Consider the following 24,940-nt stretch of genomic DNA (forward strand, 5'->3'; position numbering starts at 1 on the left):
ATTTGTTTATCTCCTTCGTTCATTTCCTTCAGACACCCACATCATGTATTTCCTCTTTACTGTGGGGAGTGTACACATTCTTTGTGCGTTTTCTTACAGGACAATCTAAATCACATAAATTAATTCTTCTATGTACAAATGCAAACCCTCCTCCTCCCGGTCGCGTGGTGGCGCTGTTCCTTTACGGATAAACGTGCGGTGGCGGCTCGGCCATGTTGAAGTGTGGAGGAACTGCAGCCCGCCATTGTGTGTCTGATCTGCAGCTGGAGAGAGAGAAAAAGACACGGACGCAAACACTCTGAAAACAATCGTTTCTCGTTCACTTTATCCCCCAAACATACGCGCAGATTAACACACAGGCTCCGAGGAGAGAGAAATGTCAGTCAGCAGCCTTCTGGAGCAGGTAAAGAGAGGCACTTTGTGAACATCGAGCAGAAGTGGCGTCGAGGCGGGTTTTTCACTCTCGCAGCGCGAGTTCAGGCCTGAACTTCAAATAAATCATCATTTATTCTCCTTCTTTCCTCTCCAAACTCACTCCTTCATGAATCACCTGGACCCAATCCAGAGACCGAAAGGCCAAGCAAATAAGGGTAAGTGAAGTGCTGTTGTAATGTTTTAGCGCCGTCTCATGCGGCGCTGCTGCTATCAGGCCGTGTGTTCACATGAACTCCGTTGTTAAATCTATTGGTGAAACCTGCTTATTAACAGTCCCATATAAAGAGACGTGTGTCTGATTATAGAACATTTTGGTTGTTTTGATCACTGACAGACCCGAGAAGAGCTTGTGTTTAGAGCCAACGCTAGCTAGCCGCCTAGCACACTAATGAGGCCGAGTGTGCAATTGAAAGCGTGACACAAACTCATTCACCTGAACACCCACATATACTTTCATGCAACGCTGTTAGGTGTACAGTTAACATGTAGCGATGTATTTGCATCCCTATCAGTGATAGTTAGGCAGGAGGTAAAGCACGCTGCCTGGAAGAACCTGTTGAGGGTCTTTTCAGCACCACTCTCACAATCCAGTTACATGGTAAATCAGTGTACATCACCACGTGGATTGGATGTTTTGGGTATGAGTAAGGCAAAGAGCTTTTATTAATTTTCTTTTTAGAATGCAACTTTATTAAGGTTGATGTACAGGTCTCAAATGTTGTACTCCAGTAGCAACTGCAGTCAGTTCTTTTCACATTTTCATTTCAGTACCAGCTGCATTACACTGCTCTGACATTGAGTTTTGAGCCTATGAAAGCACCCTTAAGAATAAGTTATATTCACTAGTGGTGCCGATGATATGTCGTTTTCCAGCCTCAGTTTAATTAAATTCACTTTTCTTTTGTAAAGCCAGTTTGACAAATTGCTAGGTGACATTTGATGTAATTGTCACTTTAAATGGATACTTTAAGTGTGAACACATTTAATTCAACAGACAAATAGTAAGTATACCCCTAGAACACCTGCTATGCTATGACTTTTCACCTCTCATAAGTTTGCTTCCTAGTTTTAAGTAAGCTAGTAACACTTGCCACGTTGAATTACATTGAAAGATAAACTTTGAGGATGTTCCCTAACTTTTGTATTGTTCCCATCCAGTGCAAAACGGAGCTGTTACTCAAAAGGATACTTTGAACGATGATGAGTTCGAGCCTTACCTGAATGCTCAACCCAGACAGGTAGGTCTTGTTTCAGAACATAACAAAAGAGGGAACCCATTGAGGCAAAACCAGTGCAATTCATTTTGCTGGCTATTCTCTGAGGATTCATTATAGCCTGTAATTGCATCCTGGTCTCTGGGCTTTGCTTTCCTATTAGGGTGTCATTCGGCGGAGCAGTCAAAAACTACATACGTTTTTTTGAGAAGTGTGTACACTTAGTCAAGTTGTCATGCATATGGATATACACAGGTAGTGAGTTGGTGTCAAAAGCCCTATTCAGATAGGATTAGTTTCCTCGAAATATATCTGTAACGTATTTATTACTGGGGACATCTGTTATGTTTACTGTTGAATAGTAATGTATAAGCAATTACTGTATAAATCGCAGAAATGAGGGTATCTGCTGCATTTACACACAGCCGTTACACATAACTTGACTGTATAAAAATGTATTTAGCTGTGCTGATTAATTATGCAGGGAATATTATTTAACATGACCAAATACTGTATCTGGAATTATTAGAAGAAATTGTTTGGAATATCTGGCAAAATCCAACAGAACTGGTGACATTAGTACGACTGTAATCCTATATTGCACTCTTGAATTAAAAATATGGACAATCCGGAACATGTTGTGAAACGTGGTGATGCGGTGTCTGTAAAAACAACAAATCTCAACACAGTTTTCCCTTTTCACTCTGCTCAAATCACAAAATGATGTGCTTGTTTACTTTCTAATATTTCTAATAAAAAATAGTTGAGAAAAACATGTCCAAACGCAACAGCCAGTGTTATCTGAAGTTGTGAACCGCTTCTTACATTTTCTGGCGTCTTCCAAAATCCACTTCAGACACTTTGAGACCTTGAAGAGCAATGATAGTAAAGGGATCCTAGGTTGGACAATAGAGATTTGCAGGCTTTTTACCAAAATGTCAGTTTTCACAGGATAGGTGTAACCAGGGTTTAATTTACTGGGTGTTTTATAGTAGGTTAAAAAAAAGTGCTGTAATCTTTACCGTTGCTGAAACGTGCAGTCCGTAAAAAATCCCGGAAGGTGACTGAAATGATCGATTCGCACAGGAATAAAATCATGAAGAAAAGCTCTAGTAATTATAACATCTTGTTTTCATATAAAACTATTCTCATCCATATTGGGCTAAAGTTGTAGGGCATTGTAATGAGACATGTGTCTGGATGAGTCATATGAAATTGTGCAGAAATGCAGTACAGTTGTTTACCAGGAAGTGATAAAATTGTGATTGGAGATTAAATTATCAATAATTTACTTGTACAGACTTCCTTTTAAAGTAATTACATTCTAATTAATAATTCCTTAATGTATCAATCTAACCCTAATGTATGATGATGTAATGGGTGTTTTTCAATGGATGTCCCTCCTTCTGAAGAAAATGGGACATGGATGAATGGGGCTAGTATTCACTCTGCCAAAGGAATGCTGGGATACTTTGTAGGAATCTGTGCCACTGTTGCCCTCACAAAGCTAATTGCTGGTGTTTAAAATATGAGCAGGCTAAGAGCTGTGTGCCAAGAGGGGGGGCACAAGTGATCTTAAAGCCCCCTTCCCAGCTATGAACATATCTGAGGTATTTTAGTATACAGTAGTGTTGTCACTGTACTAGAATTCCAGTAGTCTGTACCGATACCAGTGAAATTTCACGGTTTTCGGTACCACAGCACAAATATGACAATATGACAATGTGCTATTGAACACACACGTTTAGCCTATGTATAGTTACATTTTAATGTACATCAAAAATTAAATATTATTATTTTCCAGAACATGTTAATTTAATTTCTTCATCAAAATGGTGTAATCAATTCATTCTTAAAACTTATGTGAAAATATAACTTCAAATGTAAAACATTTTTTTTGCCAATTTTATTCAACAGCAGTCTTGCTTGTGATATTCCTTTTATTATTATTAATTATCATTACAGTTTACTATACAGTTGTAATATATTTGTCACAATTTCTTAAATTTCAGGGCTCTAGCTTCTATTTTGAAACATGCTTTTTATTTTGACGTGCATTTTGCTTTTGCCTGAATCGTCACTTTCTGGATAGACAGTTTGCAACACGGAGACTGAAGTCACGTCTGAAATCTCTTTTAAATAGGCCTTTTGAGTCTGACAAATGAAAAGTATGACACAGTTTTGGAATGTTTATATTTTGTGATTTAGAACACTGATGTTTGTGTATGTGGTAATTTAACTTTATTACTGTGAAGCACTTTGGTGAATGCTGTGATTTTAAATATATAAATATGTAGTTTATATGTGCTGCATGGTTCACAGTAATTCGTTTTCTGCCCTGTCATCTGATACAATGTGTCGTGAATGAATCTCAATGCCTGTGGAGAGCAGTCCGATTTATACGTTCATTTTATACGTTCATTCAAAGTATGCATCTCTTCCACATGAAGGTTTTTGCCTTGAGCGGTATAATTCACACTAGGGCATGTCTCAATTTTAATTTGTTAAATTGTCCATTTCAGTGCCAGGAGTAACGGCACACGCACAAAATTTGCATTTTAAAGCAGTCGTGTGTTAGTCATACTGCGTGCTGGTATCTGATAGTTGGTGCTCGTATTGCAGAAACACTGGTATCGTTACATCTTTTTTTATTTTAGTATTGACTTGGTACCCGTACTTGTCCTCGCTTTCTTGTTCTTCAAATCCACAGCAATGTCATAATTGATAGACTTAATTGGCTGGACAGGTAAATGAAAGGGTAGAAATGTTTTTAATTATAATTATATTTTCTTCTCTAACGATCAAATAAATTCACACTTGTTTGCATTTAAAAAAATAAAGAAAACTTTGCAGCTGAATGTGAATTAATTTGTTTTTTTTTGTTTTTTGGTTGCAGAGCAATGCCTATACGGCCATGTCCGACTCCTACATGCCCAGTTACTACAGTCCCTCTATAGGCTTTACCTATTCTCTTAACGAAGCGGCATGGTCTACAGGTGGTGACCCTCCGATGCCTTACCTGGCCTCCTATGGACAACTTAGCAATGGCGAGCACCACTTTCTCCCAGACGCCATGTTTGGCCAGTCGGGGACACTTGGGAGCAACCCTTTCCTGGGACAGCATGGCTTCAACTTTTTCCCTAGTGGGATTGACTTCTCTGCCTGGGGAAACAGCAGCTCTCAGGGACAGTCCACACAGAGCTCCGGTTACAGCAGCAGTTATGCCTATGCTCCTAGCACGCTAGGAGGTGCCATGATTGATGGACAGTCACCCTTTGCAGCCAATGAGCCACTCAACAAGGCTGTGGGAATGAATAGTTTAGATCAGGGCATGGCGGGGCTTAAGATTGGGGCTGGGGACATGACACCCAAAGTTGTTGGTTCTGGACTCCCTGGAGGACCTCTGAGTCAGGTGTCTGCAGCTCCCACCATGCCTCCATCCTCCATGGCTCCGGCAAAAGCTGCATCTTGGGCGGACATTGCCAGCAAGCCGGCCAAACCTCAGCCTAAGCTGAAAACCAAGGGAGGGCTTGGCGGGACAAATCTGCCACCACCTCCAATCAAACATAATATGGATATTGGGACTTGGGACAACAAGGGTACAGTGCCGAAACCAGCAGCACCTCAGCAGGCTTCCGTGCCCACTAATGGACAGCCAGCCAGTCAGTCATCTCCACAACCTGGGGCTACTGCTGGAGGGGTGCCACAACTGCCCCTCACCAATGGACAGCTGGTTCCTCCTCCTGGTCAACTTGGGCAGCACCCCCTTCCACCTAATGGGCAGCCGGGAGCTGTCCCGCCACCTCTGTCCCAGGGCCCTCCTGCTCCCCAAAACTCCCAACCAACCCGTTGGGTCCCCCCACGTAACCGTGCCAACGGCTTTGGGGATGCAGCGGGTGGGCCTGGCCAATCCCCTCCCAGTTCAGGAATGGGTGGAGTTGCTGTGCCAGCAGAGCCCCACCCAGTTCTGGAGAAACTTCGAATGGTGAACAACTACAATCCCAAGGACTTTGACTGGAACCCCAAGCATGGTCGTGTCTTCATAATCAAGAGCTACTCGGAGGACGACATCCATCGCTCCATTAAGTACAATATCTGGTGCAGCACGGAACATGGCAATAAGCGTCTGGACGCTGCGTACCGTTCACTGGCCAACAAAGGGCCCCTTTACCTGCTCTTCAGCGTGAACGGTAGTGGGCACTTCTGTGGTGTGGCCGAGATGCGCTCGCCTGTGGACTACAACACCTGTGCAGGCGTGTGGTCACAGGACAAGTGGAAGGGACGTTTTGATGTGCGCTGGATCTTTGTGAAGGACGTTCCAAACAGCCAACTGAGGCACATTCGTCTGGAAAACAATGAGAATAAGCCAGTCACCAACTCCCGTGACACGCAGGAGGTTCCATTGGATAAGGCGCGGCAGGTGTTGAAGATCATCGCAAGTTACAAGCACACCACCTCCATTTTTGACGACTTCTCACACTATGAGAAACGTCAGGAAGAGGAGGAGAGTGTGAAAAAGGTAACCTGCCATGGCCTTGCTTCATCTGAGACATAAACCTTATCTTTTACCAAGTTTTTTTTTTTTTTACTAAACACACAACCGGCTGTTTTGTTTTTTTAAAATGTTAAAAACGGTGTTGTTCAGTGTTTTGTCTTGAGACCTGTCCCTTTTGGTTTTGCGTGTCTTAAATCATACCTTATACTTAGAAATAGGGTTATGATTGCTTGGAGTTTGTCCAGTTAAAAAAAAGTAGGTGAAATGTTTTATTTCCTCCATATACATTGACAAGGATATTAACACAAATAATTTAAACACTTAATGTAATGATTTTGTTGTTTCCTGTATCATATACCCATTTTCGTTAGAGTATTGACATTAATGCCGTTTGGAAAATGCAACCCTTTGTGACTGAACAACAAATAGGTTTTGAGTGTTCATGAAAACATGCTTGAAATTGTTTCCCTACATCATTTGCAAATTTACTGAACTACTCTGAATACTGTGCTGTGGTAATTCAGTCACCCCCATGCTAATTTCCAGTCCGTTTAATCTGTTAACCATGTCAACTCTGACAATTTTTTTCACCCTCAAATTTATAAGCTCACCATTCACGGATACTGTGGACTAAATGCCAAAACCAAAATGAAACTGGTTTAAACGAGACTGTTGCACACTGGTCTATTATTGTAGTAACACAATGGCACGTAACAACAAAACAAACCGTTACTGGTCATTTACTTGTCTCAGTCGCTCACTTGCAAGCAGGTGATTTTTGGTGCCCTCAAGAAACAAATTTGCCTAACTGGAAAATGTATTGGCTGACAATTAACGTCATATCGGACATCGGCCTTGGCGATATGTTGATCGACCACTTTTTTATATATATATATATATATAAAATGTTGGTGGTAATCTGAACACATTTGATCAAAAGACATTAAGTGTAATTTTCAGAACAAAACGCCCCCATTGTTTCATTGAATATCTCTGCCTTTGGACTAGAAGAATCTAGGTTTCATTAGAAAGCTGAGATTCTCCCCTTTGTGATGTACAACATTTTATCATCACTAGGTGATTCAAATATATTTCCGATGGTTCATTTAGCATGCATTTACTGCTGGACCACATATTTTGTTCTGGGCATCTATGATATAACATTGTATTATTCACACAATCAAGCTCACAGGCAAGTAAAAAAGGCTTATTTGTTTTAGAAAACGGCCTAAGGTAAAAGCAGATTTTTAGCTTTTTGGGGCTTGCAACAGTGATTGGCACTTAGACGTGTGTATTTGATGTCTTTGAGAAATCATTTAACTTTGTTTTGAAAATCCTGTGAATTGTGGTATTAGGGCAACAAAATAATCTGTACATTTACATTCCTGAGAATGAGAGCTTTCATTTGACTTTTCTATTAATATTTCTACCACAGGACCTCTAGGTGGTGCTGATTTGTGATGCGATTGTGTTAAGACCTTATTTTGTTATTTTATGTATCATACATGCAGAAGAGGTGGTTATCTTAGCTTTCAAAAGATACCATATATACCTATTTAAGTATTTGAGACTTGAACATTTTAAGAGTAAACTTTTTTTCCATGACGTAGTGCCCGCTCAGTTGAAGAGGTTAAGTTTATTTATTGACTTATACTAATTTGAATTTATATAACCTGCCTTTTTGTTTGACTAGAATGCTAGTGCGTCAGTTGACATAAGCATACAAAAACTTGGGTTAAACCCATCTTAACTCAACCACAGGTGTTGAAAGCTTTGTGATTTGTGCAACACTGCAAGAGAACACCTGTGTTTTTGTATTTTTTGTTCGACCACATCTGCATACAGCAGTTTTTATTTTTATTTTATTTTTTCTTCACACATGCAAAACAATTAGTGAATCCATTAAAACATCTATTGGACTTAGTAAGATTTCACATAAAAGTAGCAGTATTTTATCCTGTATTATCTGAATATTTTTTTTTGAGCCATCTAGTCACTTTCCAGTGTCTTTATTTGGAATTGTATTTTTGCCACTTGGTTTTTTCTGACAGTGTGATGCACTGCACACAATGTGCACATTACAGTACACAATATTAATGTGAAGTGTTTGTTTTGTGAGGTGAGCAGCATTTCTAGGCTCACCTGAGAACATGAAATTATCTTTTAAAATGCAGCCAAGATCCACCATTCTACTTTATTTTGTTTTATTAACTGAGATTTTTGGAAAAATTACTATATCGTGGTTATGTGAATGACGAGGAAATGTGGCCTTAATTGTTCAGACTAGTTATTACAGTTCTTTTTGTACCTGTGGGTGGATGTCACCATTTTTTCCCACTGAATGTTGGTAACATTGAAAGGTCTTCAGCTTGAATCCAATTACATATGTAACGGCTTTATTTTGCTGAATGAAATATCCCAATAATGTGAGAAATCCGCAATGAATGATTGTATTTTATTCTGCATGTTTACATTTGGTTTTGTGATTTTCCTGAACAACTAACCTTGCACACCTGAAAAGAAATTGATAGGTGTGTAGGACACAAGCTGTAGTAAAGTCAATAAAGAAAAAAATCCCACACTGTCTTAGCTTGCAAAGAGTAGCCTATTACACAATTTATGGCAAAGTTTCGGTCACATGACCTTCATCAGGCAGTGCAATGGCACCAAATTTCAAATGCATCATAACCAATCAGTGCATCTGATGACCGTGACAACTTAACCAATAACAATCAATTAAATGGAAGACCTCTACAAAACCCCTATAAATTCTGAAGAGAAACATCACATATATATTTACAAGCACATATACATGTAATAAATGACAATGTGAAGATAACTTCTAACATAATCCTATTGCACTCTGTGTATGTAAATGCCTGATGATGGTCATGTGACCACTACATTGCCATAATTTGCCATTTGTAACATTTATCAAAGTGGGTTTGACTTATATCTACTATTTCATGCTCAAAATTATTTTTGTCATATGTGATTCCAATCCAGCATTATTTTTTTCTTACATGGAACACAAAAGATGTTAGATGGTCTCAGTCCTCTCACATTCTTCAATGTTCTTCAAATTTTATTTTGTTCCATGGAAGAAAATGGCATAGAGGGCTGGGATGACATGAGAATGTGTAAACGACTAAATGTGCATTTTTGGATGAACTACTCTTCTAACATGTCTTTTTTTTTTTTTTTTCTATGAATGTAATATAAGTATCAGTAATATACAAGTTTTGTCCTCTTTTCTATGATGGTTCAAGAAGACTAACAGATGTTTCTCTTTTTTTGGGGCAGGTGGAGGTTCAGGGGAGTGACCCATACGCCAATAACTCCAGTCGGAGCCACTACAGAATGCAGGTGATGCACCTTGCAGATTCACCGCTGGCTCATATTGTCCTTTTATGTTGGATGCTTGTAAATTAGTTTCTGTGAGCTTTTAAATAATGAAAGGTTTTATTTCTGCTAGTTTAGGCAGCATGCTTTGGACATACTTTTAAAATTTAAGGTGCTTTAAAGGGGTATTCTTGGTTCAATAGAAGTTGAGCTCAATCGACAGCATTTGTGGCATAATATTGATAACTCCTTTTGTAAAAAAAAAAAAAAAAGTTAAAGTCTGGGTTCCATTGTACCATGTAAATGAATGGGGCCAATCTTTAATTAAAATACTGTTTCAAACGTATAGCACAAGACAAACAATATATGTTTGAACATGATTTTAGTGTGATAAAATCCCAAACTAAACTTTTCTGTGTAGCTATATCCTATTTTAAAACATGGTTACCATGACGATGTAATGCCATAAGCACTAAAATAACTGTAAACTTTTTATACAACTTTACAGCTCAAACAATACACAAAGTTTTAACATTACAATTAATGCAAGCGCTTTATTAAAATTATAAACTTCACATTTCTGCCCAATTCTCTTAAGTGAAACACAATACAATAAGTGCCTTACTGTATCCTCGATTTTCTTTTCTTAAAGAAAATAATATGTTATGGTGATCAACATTATGCCACAAATGCTGTTATGCCACAAATGCTGTTGATTGAGCTTAACTTGTATTGAACCCAGAATATTCCGTTTAACAAGTCTTGTTGAGCTTGTCAGTAGGTGTATATTAACTGAAGTAGGTTCTGTTAACTTTGTTCCGCTTGTATATTTTCAGAAGAATCTGTTGGGCAAATGTGTAAAATTAAATATAAAAAAAAAGATTAATAAGCATCTATATGTCAGGTAAAATTGAAAAATGTAAACTAGATTTGGTTTTGGAAATCTTAATGTTTTTCTGCCCTTTTCTTTCTTTTTTATTATTTTTTGGAAAATGTAAATTTTAAGGTAGTTTAAGATTTCATCTGTCTATGCATAGTTTACTAATCTTTTTTTTTTTTTTTTTGTCTTCTCCAGGATCGCCAAGGACGTGTGAAGTAACAAGCACTGCTTTGGGCAAAAGACTGACAGGCCCTGTGCTCTCTCTCCCCAATCTTACAACCAGATATTTTCAGAAATTATTTTGGGGAACGAATTAACCAAGGATTCAAAACGAGGAAAAAAAAACTAAATGAAGACTTTTTGATTTCTTTTGACCTAAAAGACTTACTTCGAACTTGTAGTAAAAGAAAATGACACGATTATTCATAGGACTACAACTTAATTATTCTATAGGATTCTAATAGTGAACCCAGTACTTGCCTTTTTTTCTTTTTGGTTCTGTTTTTTTCCGCTGCCTCTTTCTTTCTTCTGATAATTTTTTTATTTTTTTTAAACATCTGGTTTTACAGTCCAAGCACAAGGCTTTGCTTCTCATCACAATCTTGAGGGTTTTTTAACATTGAGCTCTAGTGCCTGGATCCTGTAGATTTGGGTTTTTTTCCCCCATTTTTCCTGTAAACCCCTCCCTCACTTCATTGGAGCTGAAACCATCCAGTCACAATGCACAATTGACATCGCCATCACAGTAGATGTTCTATTGTTGGTAATTGGTCAATTACATAAAAGTATCATTACTTTGGGGAAAAAAAAATGTCCACTGCCCTTAACCAAGATTATATATATATATATTAAAAAAAAAAAGTAAATCAAATGAATGTTCAGGATTGTCCTGAGTTTTTCTGTTCCTGTTTTGTTTTTGTGTTGGTAATAAAGTATTTGGCAGGGGAAGGTAAATGGAGAAGCAGATTTGAGTTAAAGCTTTGGTGATTGGATCAGTTTTATAGTGTACAAAAGGGGCCGTGTTTGAGAGTTGTCAGCTTATTTTCCATTTAATCCTTTTTCTTCTGCAAGTTAAAAATGTTGCAATGGGCTGCTCTCCTCCCATTATCTTTTGTTTTCTGTCTCGTCTTTCTTTCTCTTCCGTTTCTCAAGTCTGCATTGAGATGGGCCTTGCACCCTCTTTCGCATAATCAGTTCATTAAAAATAAATGTGGTATACTCAGCAGAACTTGTGTGTTGCATTTCCCCTTGTTTGACTAAATACTATGTGCACTAACCCATGTCCCAATCTGCCTGGTTCCCCATTCACCTAGCACCCGCACTCCTGACTCATGTCCTACATTAGCTGGCTGCACACCTTCAACCCTCCTATGTTCATGTTGGTGAATTAAACGACTCCTGCAAAAACTGCTGGCATTTAGCAGTGTCAGAATAAAGATGCTGCACAAATCTTTAAGTGTGTTTGCTTTCTGAAGGAGTGTATTTAAAATATGACAAAAATGTGGAGGAATACCTGGTGTACTAAAAGCTGTTGAAGTGGAAGAGTTGGAGTGGTTGAATATTTTGCATTGATTGTGTTTTTATTGGCACTTCGAGAATTTGTTTGGACTAAGTGTATGCTTGGCAGTCTGTGTGATTTTTAACCAACACCATTAGGGGCTGGCTTGTTAGGAAGTGTCTGTCAAATTAATTTAAGGTAATGTCACCTTTAATAGTGAAACTGATGTGTGGGTTTTGCTTTAAAGGAACTTAAAATGTAATGCATGAAATGTCAGGAGATTGTATTGACAACTTGTATTGAACCCAGAATATTCTCTCTACAAGTTTTATTAAGCTCAATCACCATAATTTGTGGCATTATATTGGTTACCACAAATTATTTTAACTTCCTCTTTTCCTTTTGAGGATTTTTTCTTATTTAAAAAAAAAAAAAAAAAGTATTGATGCTGACTACCACCCCTGGAGTCGTGAGTTCGAATCCAGGGCACGTTGAGTGACTCCAGCCAGGTCTCCTAAGCAACCAAATTGGCCCGGTTGCTAAGGAGGGTAGAGTCACATGGGGTAACCTTGTGATAGCGATTAGGGGTTCTCTCTCTCAGTGGGGCATGTGGTAATTTGTGTGTGGATTGTGGAGAGTAGCTTGAGTCTCAGCAGTGTCATGCACAGCGAGCCACATGATAAGATGCGTGGATTGACGGTCTTAGAAGCGGAGGACACTGAGACTTGTCCTCTGCCACCCGGATTGAGGTGCGTAACCACACCATCACAAGGACCTAATAAGCAGTGAGAATTGGGCATTTCAAATTGGGAGAAATGGGGATAAAATATAAAAATCTGGGAGACATTAAGGCACGTACAATGGATGTGTATGGGGTCGATGCGTAAATGTCAAAATATTAACTGTTTCAGGAGTATAGCCACAAGACGTAAACAATATGAGTGGTTACCTTGATTTTAGTGTGATAAAATCACTTACTAACCTTTTCTGTGTAGTTATATTTGATTTTACAACTTTGTTACCATGACGATGTAATGCCGTAAACCACTTTACAGGTCAATAATACACAAGTTTTAGCAAGAATTCATGTCAGTGTTTTTATAAAATGTTAAGCTACACATGCCTTAAATCCCTTCAAAATTGGCCTCATTCACATCCATTGTAAGCGCCTCACTGTAACCCCGATTTTTGCTTTGTTTTAAAGAGAAAGAGGGACGAGGCGAAATAATTTTTGTGGTAATCAACATTGTCACTATGATGTCGATTAAGCTTAACTTGAATATTCCTTTAATGGTTTTATAGCCAGGTCTCAACTATAAAAGGGATGAATTAACTGTAGTTTTACGCTAATCCAGATGCTCTGGACATGAAATGTTATTATGTGGCTGAAAACGGGTTATCTGCTTCTGTCAGGAGGATTCGCCATTGGTTGCCAAGGTCTTCTCAAAGTATTTCCTTTAAAAACGTGTAACGATGATCTAAAAATACGTTTGCCATTTTCATTGTATTAATAACTGAATATATGTTGGTATGTTTGAAACGCAATATTTATTTACTGCTGCCGTTTTAAATCCCCTGACAGGGATAATTTCGTAAACGGCCTCTCGGTTGCGCTGTTTTACACATGTGCACACATTTTCATGAATGTGACTACAAAGCGTATTAGAAAGTATAATTCATTATAATTGGTTATAATTACACTACGACTAAATGGTGTGTCTGTATAACGAAGACATAGCGGGCCTTCGTTACTGTTCGACATTCGGAACAGTTTAATTATGAAATGGCGGCATGAGGTGTAAGTGACCATGTTTGTCCATAAGGGGTCAGTAGATCTTAATTTTTCATGCCTCTTCAAAGTGCGTACACTGTTGTGAACGACCCACTTAGAATTAACTGCTCGCTCTTGTGACCAAATATGATTGTTTTAATTTGATGTGCTAATTCATATGAATTTTGAAAGTTTATACTGATGTATCTGAACAAAAAATCGAACCAAACAAGCCTTTTCCTTGTGGATTGTTAAAGAAAGAAGCAGATTGTTTTTGTCTGTTTACAAATCTTTATTTTTTATTAGTCTTTACCTCACAATCATCAAACAAGAAAAAAAAAGTTACTCATAAAACAAAATAGGGAAGACTGGGGCTAGTTGTCACACTTTTGACTCCACTGAATAGGACTTTTTCTCTTGGTAGGCTTTATGTTTAAAAGGCACATACATAAAGACTTGGCTAACTTAGTTATTGAACACATCCATTGTTATTGCCCACAAAAAAACTTATTTTAACACGTTGGCCCTTTGTAACAACATGCCCCAATAGCACTGCATGTTGTTACAGTGGAACTTAACATTCAACAGCCTATCATAGGTTTTCCAGCAAATTAAAACAATCATGAAACAGCTAAATGTAAATGGTAACATATACAAATATTGTTCTGGTCACCAAATATTTGTCGTTGATTAATTGTATTATTGGCAACATATAATAAATAATTGTATCACTGGCTATGTAATGGTTTTTCAGAGAAATATCAACTGTAAACAATTAAGAAGCACAAAACAACACATTGGGTAGTACAACAATATCAAAATTTTATATTGTCCAAATGCTAACACATTAAATGAAAAATACCCTTTGTCCTAAGAATGTTTTATTTTTTTTTTAAACAACCTTCACCCAAGAATTCACCCAAACTATACTAATCTAATATAAGAGTGTCTGAAATCACATGCAAACCATTGCTGGAGTGGACATTTGGCTCAAAACCTTATACTTGGTAATAGCCCTTGTGACATTGCACATGTGACTGTCTCCCCTATAAATTTACAGGGTTTTATATGTAAAAAGCTTTCTCTCTGTATTATGAGATAAAACTATCAGATATGGGAACTTTAGTTCATACTGAGTATGAACAATATGGCATTCTTTAAAACTTGATTAGCTTTGGAAAGCCTTCATTGGAAATGTTACACTGGCAACGGTTTTGCACTTGGTGTGTCAGTGAGGTCACACCCATCAATCAATTAAACTGAATCAATTTAATTGATGACTGTTCAAGGGTAGGATGTGTGTGTGTTTAGGATTTGAAAAATTGTATACGTCTCTGAATCAGTTCTCCTCTGGTTGTCAGACATGTGTTGGCTATTGTGTTGTTTGTGTGTGTGTGTGTGTGTGTGTGTACCGGAGTCAACTGTGTAAGCAAAGTGTGGGTGGGTGGGTGGATGATATAAAGGGTTTTTGCGTATGGGGGAGGTTGTTTAAGGTGCAGTACATGGCTCAACCTTCCGGCTGTCTATATCATGCTGCCTGAGGGGCCCTTCTCTGACCTCTGCCTCTCTTTCCCCAGGGACCCCTAAACCTCATGGGATCTCCAGACAGCATGAAGGAGGGGAGGGGGTCGGCACATGTCTCTAAGAACGTTGATGCCCTGTGTGTTTAAGACAGATGCAGGCTAGTCAGCCTCCATGTTGATTGTCATTCTCTGAAAATAAAATCAATGTAACAGTAACCCTGTTTCCTCAGCTTCAAAGCAAACATAATAGTGCACAGGCACACTGATGTTCACATTATGATGTGGAGGCTTTAAATACCAGAGAGAAAATAGGAAATGTGGAAAACCATAAGTTGTAAAGAAAAAACAGAACCCCAATTAGTAAAAGGTGTAAGTATTATTATTATTTATTCGGCAAGAAAATCCTTATTAAAACTGTAACAATCAATTTGTGAAATGCTTGACTATAACGTACAGGCCACAGAGAAATACTGTAGCGATTTTCAGGCTTGCAGATCATATCCGTGTGGCCACTCTGATAACAAAGAGATGCAGGCCTGAACCCAATCATTCTCGGGTTTAAACGCAAAAGCTGTTGTGAATTTCGGATTCAGTTTCTTCTTGTAGCCCAGACATATTATCGCTTTTTTAACCTACTGCCGTTGACCGGATTGTGTACGGGGTGAGGGGCACGCGCTCCGTTTATCAGTCTGTTGACAGTCGCGCAGCCGCGTGCGTTCAGCGCATTATCAAGAGCGCGCGTGTTATATTATATATATATATATATATATATATATATATATATATATATACGCATAATATATCTTTTGCCATTAGTAACGCATGAACATGTCTGCTTTAGACTGCTATTTACATAATAAATTCGTTTCTGTACAACACTGACCGATTTCTTTCAGTCGAATATTTAGTGGAGGTCTAATGAAAATGTAAAAAGGGCAATCTAAATTTCATTAAAAAAAATAATTTGACATAGCTTACATTGAAAATAAACCCGATAAATATATATTTTTTAATATTAATTAAAAAAAAATCTATTTTTTTTTTAAACGTCAGAGATGTCTAACAGTAAAAATAAATAAATAAACTGCTTAGCCCCGAACACATTGTTTGCTTTTTCTAAATTTAAATTTAAATTATGTAGGATATTTGTTAATAAAACAAGTATGTTTGCATTTATTTATATAACAAAGAATTTCTCAATTAATTTAGTCATAATAACACATAGGCCTATTGCAGTTTCATTTTTGTGAGCTGTGACAAGATACTGATTTGTTTAATCTTACACATATTTGTCATGTCTGTGTTTTAGCTATCTTCTGTGGATCATACTGAAAGACTACAAAATTAAATCTATTATTTTGAGCATCGTTTTGAACAACTGAAAAACTATTTTCATATTATTTGTTAATGTCTTTTAACATTCGTGCTTCATGACTTTGCATGAATATCTTTCAAGACATAATTAAAAAAAAAAAAAAATACTTACAGATTTCGCGGATTAGGGCCTCTGTTTCATCCTATATTTACATTGTTTTTTTTTTGTTTTTTTTATACGAAATTGCAATTATTTATACGTTTCTGAATTTATTAGGGTTTTTAGATTTTGCATTATGCAAAATAGGCCTAAATGCAAGAATCTGGCACGTAATGCAATGAAATGCTCCTATAATGCTTAGTTCACTGTTTTTATCATTTTTATTAAAAACTAAATATTTATATAATTTTATAGACTTTCATTTAGCCAGTTCACCCTTTGAAAAGGCAGGGACCGACATCGATTGAAGCTATTTTGAAAATTGGCTCATGGTGATAATGCTGATATTTATTTAAAGATAGATTTAGACATCTGTAGTGTGAAGGGGAAAAAAAAATACAAAATAATCTGTATTAACGCTAGATATATAGGCCTATTTTAAAGCATAAATGCGACACCAGCAATGTCTCGTTTGGTCTGATTGACTCTCAGGGTGATTAATATTTGCTTTTATTGTCTTCACAGTCATACGCTTTGTCGACAGAAATCTAGCCTGAGGGGCAAAGCAAAACCCCAGACACTATTTGGATTTCTTTTGTAAGGAAAATTCATAATTAGTCATAAATAAATACGTAAACTTTGACCCCTCTTAACATCTGCGGCACGTGCCCAGAGCGGGATTGATGATTTAATGCTGACAGTTTGAAGGCTAATCTTTTGCATGGTTCGCTCGCGCCTGAACCATGACCGTGGGCCTTATGCGTTTGTGCTTGTACTGTATTTTCCCGTTTAAAATGTTTAATCTTCTACTGACTCTTTTGACTCTGATTTGCCCAAATTTTATCGCTAATAATTGAGGGCCTTAATCCCGCACTCACTACACTGCATATGCGCGCGATTTTAATCAAGTGTATGTAATGATGGCGCCTGTTGTGAAATGTAGGTCATAACGCAATCACAGAACAGATTTCGCCTCAAATCCTTTCGCAGAACATTGTGTCAGTAAATATTATATTATGGTTTTGGAGCGATACAATTGTGGCTTTCTTAAATCAAAGAATGTGTATTAGGCCTCATATATCCTACTGATTGTTCCCACCCCCAATGTGATGAATATTCTATAGTCTAGTACTGTTTGCTGTGTATAAGGGGATACAATGGTTCCATGATATCAGGGTGAATCAGTTGGCTGTGTAATGGTGCATGTATCATTTTTATTGTGCAGAACTGTGTAATGTTCCATATGAACCCACAGCGGTTATAGTGACAGCGCAGAACAAGAGTTTGCCTCATAGACGATTTAGATAATGATCAGTACGATGTCTCTTATTCTCTGTTTCTCAGGTGAGTGCTGCTGTTGGCTTCTCTCTTGGCATTCACCGCGTGCCTTAATTGTATTGAAATTAAATCAAGGTCCACTGTGAACACAAAGAGCACAAACCCAAGTTTCCAAAGTCCTTCTCGTCCACTTTTTCCTTTCTTTTCCTACAAACTCTCTGCATTCTTCCTCATCCCTGCAGTCTGGATTCTTCTGACTATAAGGATGCTTGTTTTACACCAATGGTGATATTGTGCACTTCAGCTTTGCCAGTTCTCTTTCTGCAGTCTGCACATCCTGTGCTTGTTCTTCAGTACAGGACCATCTTGCTGCACTCATTTAAAATCCCTTTCTTCTTACTTGTCCTCCTCCTCCTGCATCTGCTGTGGACTTTGCTGGTGTTAGTGCAGTCCACATCAGAGTTCCTAATCTCACACAATCACTCACTCACACACACACACACACACACACACACACACACACACACACACACACACACACACACACACCATGGACTCTTACAAACACACTATCACACCAAGGATTCTGTGCAATTTCCCAATGAGTGCATTGTATGTGTGTTTGTATGCTGTTTTAAATAGTGCAATTCCCCCTCTTCAAGTGGCCTAAATGTATGCTAGGATCAAAACATAAATGACAATAAAAGACAAGATCACAATGTTTCTATTGTGCATATTTTACACACACACACACACACACACATATATATATATATATATATATATATATATATATATATATATATATATATATATATATTAATATAAAGCATTTCAACACTTTCCTGTTCAAATACAGTTACAACCTGTTCTGGTGAAATCCACAATACTACCTATACTCTACACCGAATACATGACCTAAGAAATTACAAGAGAGAAAGAGAGAGAGGGGGAGATTAAGAGGATCTACCTTTTGTTGTACCATTCTGCAAGAAGCTCAGTGGCACCTGCCTTTTGTTTCATTCCAGCAGACCTTGCCTCATCTATGCCAAACAAAGAGGACCAGCAAAGCTGTGTGTGAGATGTGAAGATGCAAAGCTACGCACCGCTCTCCACCTCCGTCCATTCAGCACGTCCACTGCCATGATGAGACGCCTGCAAGCATCGCAATGTAAAGCTAACGCTTCCCTATGACAGTCTGTTCTCTCTCTCCCATCTTATCCTCCCCCCACCTCTCCCCCCTCTCTCTCTCTCTCTCTGTATTTTTTTTCTCTCACTCTCTCTCAGCATACATGCACCTATACCACAACTAAAAACAAACATGTGTTAAAATTACATCAAAAGAGTTGAAGCTGATGACATTTGAAATAAATGCCTACATTTCACATAACATAAAATGTACTTGTATTTAGAAAATAAACATGTCGGAATGTTCCAATACATCAGTTAAAGACACAACCATAAGAACACATACAAAAATTACCCAGAAGCATCATCTATTTCATCAAAACAACTGCTTTAAGAACCAAATTATGTGCCATAATTATCTTTTGATTTTTTTCTTTGCATTTTTGCTCTACTGGAGAAAACAGCCCTGTAGAGATGTGTATATCCTGGTTTTCTGTTCTCTTAGTTCCGTCAGTTCTTGCTATTCTCCATCCAGGGATGAACAGGGGTCCTGCCGAAGCTCTTTGCCCCAGATGAAGCTCCTTTCATGGGGCTGAAGAGCAGGGTTGGATGGTAGGGGATAGATAGGCAGGGGATAGGTAGGAAGGTTTCACGCATGCAGGAAAAGAATAGGGGAAATCAGGATCTGGGATGTTGTAGCCGTTTAAAAACAAAAACAAAAAAGCTGAGTATTTCCCCCATACCAAAAGCTATATCAGCCTGCAAAAATCCATCTGACAGTGCACGACCCTTAAAAAAATAAAAAATAATATATAAATATATATATATATATATATATATATATATATATATATATATATATTTTTTTTTTTTTTTAAATAAAAGCTCAAAATGCAAATATACATATAAACACAGAGGCATATATGTATGCATATCCAGAGGAAGAGGAAAGAGCAGGTATGCAGGGGATGAGCAATTCACACACACACGGACACACACTGCGCTGCGCACACGCTTGGGCTACAATTTATGCTCTCTGTTTGACACCACCCCCACCTCCCTGGGCACACACACACACACACACACACACACACACGTGCGTGTAACGTCCCAGCTGATCGTGGTAGAGAGATTAGATTGTGGGGACAGCTGGCAGGGATTACACATGCAGGGGGTTGACTGAGCAGGGGAGGGGAGACCCTCTCTGACCAAGATACACACATGCACACACACTCACATTAAAACACAATATATTGCAAATACATATAAAAGTAAACTGGGCACAATTGCATCTCACAGTCTCACACATACCTACAAATATAAAGATAGGACATACCTGCTATATTTAGCTATATTAGGAAGTAATGTGCACATACATAACACAATGTAACATACACAGAATTTAAGGTACAAAATAGTGTACGGTGCGTGCATTTGATGTTCTAGGCGTTAATGGTTAATATATGGTAATTAATACTGACTACTAAGGGGGGATGACAGAGTTGACCCTGGACCACTCCATCTTTTCAGGTTGATCAGCTGAAGGTGTAAGGGGGGCCACGAGGAGGCAACCCAATATGCTCCCTTACACGCACACACGCACACGATATATCATGCATGATATAACACGAGCCACTACTTCACCAATGTGTAATATTGCTACAGATCAGAGAGACAAAGCATGCTGAATGCAAAGTTACTTTAATTTAATTTTAAATCTATTTTTTATTCGTTCTTCTGCATTATACTTGATAAGAAAGATGTTAAATCTGGATGCATTTCAAAGCATGAAACCCCAGTGAACTAGCTGTACAGAAGAGATCAATACTGTTTAGTCTTGGGTTCTGAGTAGGGTTTGAACTATATCTGACATTTAAATCAATTTTATGCTTCAGCATATTCTGTGAAAATATTCTGTTCTTTGAAAAAATTTCATCCTTAAATTTTATGCAGGTGTGCGGTTGTTTTGTAGATACATTTGCAATTTGTAAATTTAAAATCCTTCAATATTATGAGTGGTAATATTATTTTTCAATAATAATAGTATTAAATTCATTATTCACCATCATTTAGTTAATAATTTTAAGACATAATATAAATATAAAATGTAATTTTTGTTTAAAATGCCAAAAACTAAAAATGAAATATAGAGGGAGCCTAAAACATTCTCAAGCATCTTTAAAACGGTACGTTTGTATGTGGTTTGAATATGTTGTTGTTGTTTTATGTCAGTGCATATATATTTCGCTTGAGATCATTAATGTATATTTTTCGAGTGTGTATGCCCCAGGCAAATCGTACAGATATAAAGTGAAAGAATGGAGAAGATTAGGGCCAGTGTGTGTGCATGTGCGCGTATGTGCGTGTGTGTGTGTCAGGACTAGCCTAGGCTGCATTCCTCCTAGTGATAGCGTCCTCTGAGAGCACTTTAATCTGTAATCTGACAGATTAGCAAATAGGAGCGTTTGAGCTGGATTATCGCCTCATTACAAATGACGAGTATCCGAGGACCTGCTCCTTCTGAATGTGTGTGTGTGTGTGTGTGTGTGTGTGTGTGTGTGTGTGTGTGTGTGTGTGTGTGTGTGTGTGTGTGCGCATAGTCACTATTCTTTGTGTTTTTGTCTCTGTGTGTGTGCATGTTTGTGTGGTAATTTAAATACTCATCCATGCAAGTGTGGGTGTTTCTTTAAAAGTGATTCCACATGCACTGCGGTTTATTACAATTTTCTCATTTGAGTGTTAAATGCTACAGTTATCCTCAGTCTTCTTAAAACAGTAATTCTTTTTTTTAAATCACAGCCACTCTTTCCTCTGTTCCGCCCTTTAAAGAACCAGGTAGTAACAATTTACTGTTCCCATCAAGATGTACATGAACCCAGATTTCATATATTTTAGTGTATATCTGCATCAGATTAAAATTTAAATTAAAAAGCAAGCAAAATAAATTAACAAAAGCAGAGCAACCAGATGTTCTGTTGAAGCAGTCAATCTTTGCGCTGGATCATTTTAAAGAGGTCATAGAACAGATTGGTCGGTAAAACAGAGTCCTAACCGAAGAGCTGAAACGGGACATTTACGAGATTACACCGACTGAAGCTAAATGAGTTTAAAATCTAAACCTGCAGTATTTTAGGATGGAAGATCATTTTTTAAACTAATGCTAATGCTACATACAGCATGTGTGTTGGAAGAAAGGAGTGCAGTGTATGCATTAAGATGTGTTAGGTTCTGTTTCTTTGCTTTTGTTTGCTTGTGTTTTAAAGGTATATGGGTATAGTAGAGTGCTGAGTTGGCCATTATATGTGCATCATAGGAGTGTGAGTGCCTATAGGCTATGTACAGATGAGTGCATGTGTGTGTTTTAAAGCTGTGTCAGTACAGAGTGCTTGGTAGGGTAGTTTGGTAAATCGGCTGAAGACAGCATGTCTTGTTGTGTTTGCTGCTGCTCTAACATGCATGTACTCTGCCGTAGTGTGCATACATGTATGCATGCATAGTTTTCATTAGCTAAACTCCACAGTAAACTTAAAATAACATGTAGAGTTGGTTTATAAATCATCACATAGACAGCATATTAACGCAACACCTAGTATAAAGCTATACAGAATAACACAGCCAGATGGTGCTCTGTTATTTCCTCTAATCTTATCTATAAAATATTATCCCAGCAAATGCAACAGAGACAGCATTGCAGCTTATATTCCTCCTATAACATGGATGTATTTAGCTGTTAAGGTAAACCAATCATTTGACGTACAGTCAAAGTAGTGCTATATTATGGCAGTATAAAGCTGAAAGTATGAGCTCTTGGTTCGTTGTGGATGGATCGATGACCTTCTCTCCCCCTGGGTCACTGGTGTTCTCCAGTGCCCTTAATATTAGTGGCAATTTCATTAGCTCTGACCACATCACTCTGACAGAGAGGGCTACTGGGTTTTTTGTGTTTGTTGATTAAGTGGAAGTATACAACTAGTGAGGATTTTTTTCTCCTATTTTTCTCAAGGAAATTACGTCCAATGGTACTCTGCATTTTTCTTCTTCAGATCATTATTCCTTCTCTTTGTAGTTGAATCTCTAGAAGACTCATGTTATCTGGAATACTGCATTTGGAATGGGATCTAGCATCTGTCAGATACTTCTAGACCTTAAAACATGACTAATTCCTAAAAGGATGGGAAGTTCTCTTTCTGTCTCTCACTCCCTCCCTCTTTTCTCAATACGCCCCAATAGTCAGCCCAGCAACAGCACACAGAAGCTCCCAAAAGCAATCCCCCTCTCGCCGCCTCTGCATCCAGTGACCCAGTTTCCACCCCCTCTCTAAAACAAATTACTCCATGACCCACTTCTTCATTTTCGCACCACTTTAGCATGTGCATGTGCTTCGCAAAATTATACATCTGTCTTTGCACTGAGGTGCAGAGGCATTTCATCTGTGTTCGGTTACGGTAAAATACTGCTGGCAGTATAATCCCCCCATCAATAATTAACGCACCGAGAAATTGAGCTTTTTTCGCCTTCTGTAATACGTCTATGTTTTCTGCACAAAGCTCTGGTCATTTTTTCAGAACTATACTACAGCATAAACATCTTTGAATGTGTGATTAAGTGAAGATGTCCTTCAAGGTCACTCTTTTCACATAACATATCTGAATAAATATCTGAAGATTATTTGCAATTGTAACCTCCTGTTTGTGGTTTTGATTTGTCGTTGACTAAGTGCATGATTTGTAATTAAAGTTATGGCTGAATTCTTTTCTGATTAATGTACGAGATAATGCTCGTATTGCTGATAATAAGAACATGTCATTGAGATTATCAGAGGCGGCAACAGGAAGGCAAATCAATTTTGCGGCCTATTTAAGCAGAGAGAGAAATGGTAATTTTTAATAATGAGCTATGCTGCCACACATACAAACACACTCAAAGTTTATAACTGTTATAACAGTTATAAACTCTGAGTGTGTTTGTATATTAATAGTTAAACATACATATATATACATATACATACATACAACAGTTAGTCCTCGAATCTGATTGGAAGCGATGTTCCATGAGTAATGATGGTCTCACACCTATGGTCTCACGCCGATGCTTCACTCTGTGTATATCATTCTAAACTAAAGTGTAAGAGCAGTGCAGATGTGTTAAGAGCCATCTGTCTCATTATATTTATGTTTGTGACATTACATATTTTAGCCAGCAGAAGACCATTTTTGTGTGCAATATGAGCCAGTTGGTGACGTGAAGTGAGTCAGCATCACTTAAGTGTTTATATTCAACAGCACTCCATGATCGCTCGTATTACTACTGCACTACTAAAGCTAGGAAATAGCTATAAATGGCTTTAAACTAACAACTTCAGCATTAAGGCTCATCACAGCTGAGAGACACAACAGAATGATTAATTACACAAACTCAAGGCGCTTACCTCTAACCAGACTTTTCACATTGGAGAGGACAAAATGGCGGCGAGATTGTGTTGTCTAAAGTGAAAGACTCTTGCGCACCGGCTACCACGAAATAGGGAGGAATACCCCTGCTTGGATGGCTATTTTTCCACAGAGACAATAGGATGAATTTGACCAAAATTACATTATCTTCAGAAAATTGACTAACAGACTACAGCATCATCAACAGGTGATCTCACACACTCCATCTCTCTCTCTCTCTCTCTCTCTCTCTCTCTCTCTCTCTCTCTCTCTCTCTCTGTCTCTCACACACACACACACACATGTTAGAAACAGCATAAGCTGTATGACTAGTAGTTCTGAAGTGATGTTTTTAAGAGGCTTAGATGCATCATTTGGTTTGAACCAACAACCTCAGATTCTGATCCGTCAAGTAAGAAAGTAGTTCCATGCATAAATATGTTTTTTGTGACTCAGTTTTTCCTAATTTTTTT

At 37.9% G+C, this 24,940-nt stretch overlaps 1 protein-coding gene across 1 annotated transcript; it reads left to right on the forward strand.

The window, feature by feature from the left end:
- The first annotated feature begins 231 nt into the window (after nucleotides 1-231).
- On the forward strand, nucleotides 232-15,113 carry LOC127656868 (YTH domain-containing family protein 2). Its single transcript, XM_052145391.1, has 6 exons — nucleotides 232-403; nucleotides 566-590; nucleotides 1,594-1,673; nucleotides 4,546-6,168; nucleotides 9,448-9,510; nucleotides 10,562-15,113. The coding sequence occupies exons 1-6, from the start codon at nucleotides 377-379 to the stop codon at nucleotides 10,583-10,585; spliced, it is 1,842 nt and encodes a 613-aa protein (XP_052001351.1). The 5' UTR covers nucleotides 232-376; the 3' UTR covers nucleotides 10,586-15,113.
- Nucleotides 15,114-24,940: the final 9,827 nt, after the last annotated feature.

The sequence above is a fragment of the Xyrauchen texanus genome, chromosome 16, assembly GCF_025860055.1.
Source record: "Xyrauchen texanus isolate HMW12.3.18 chromosome 16, RBS_HiC_50CHRs, whole genome shotgun sequence".
Lineage (NCBI taxonomy): Eukaryota > Metazoa > Chordata > Actinopteri > Cypriniformes > Catostomidae > Xyrauchen > Xyrauchen texanus.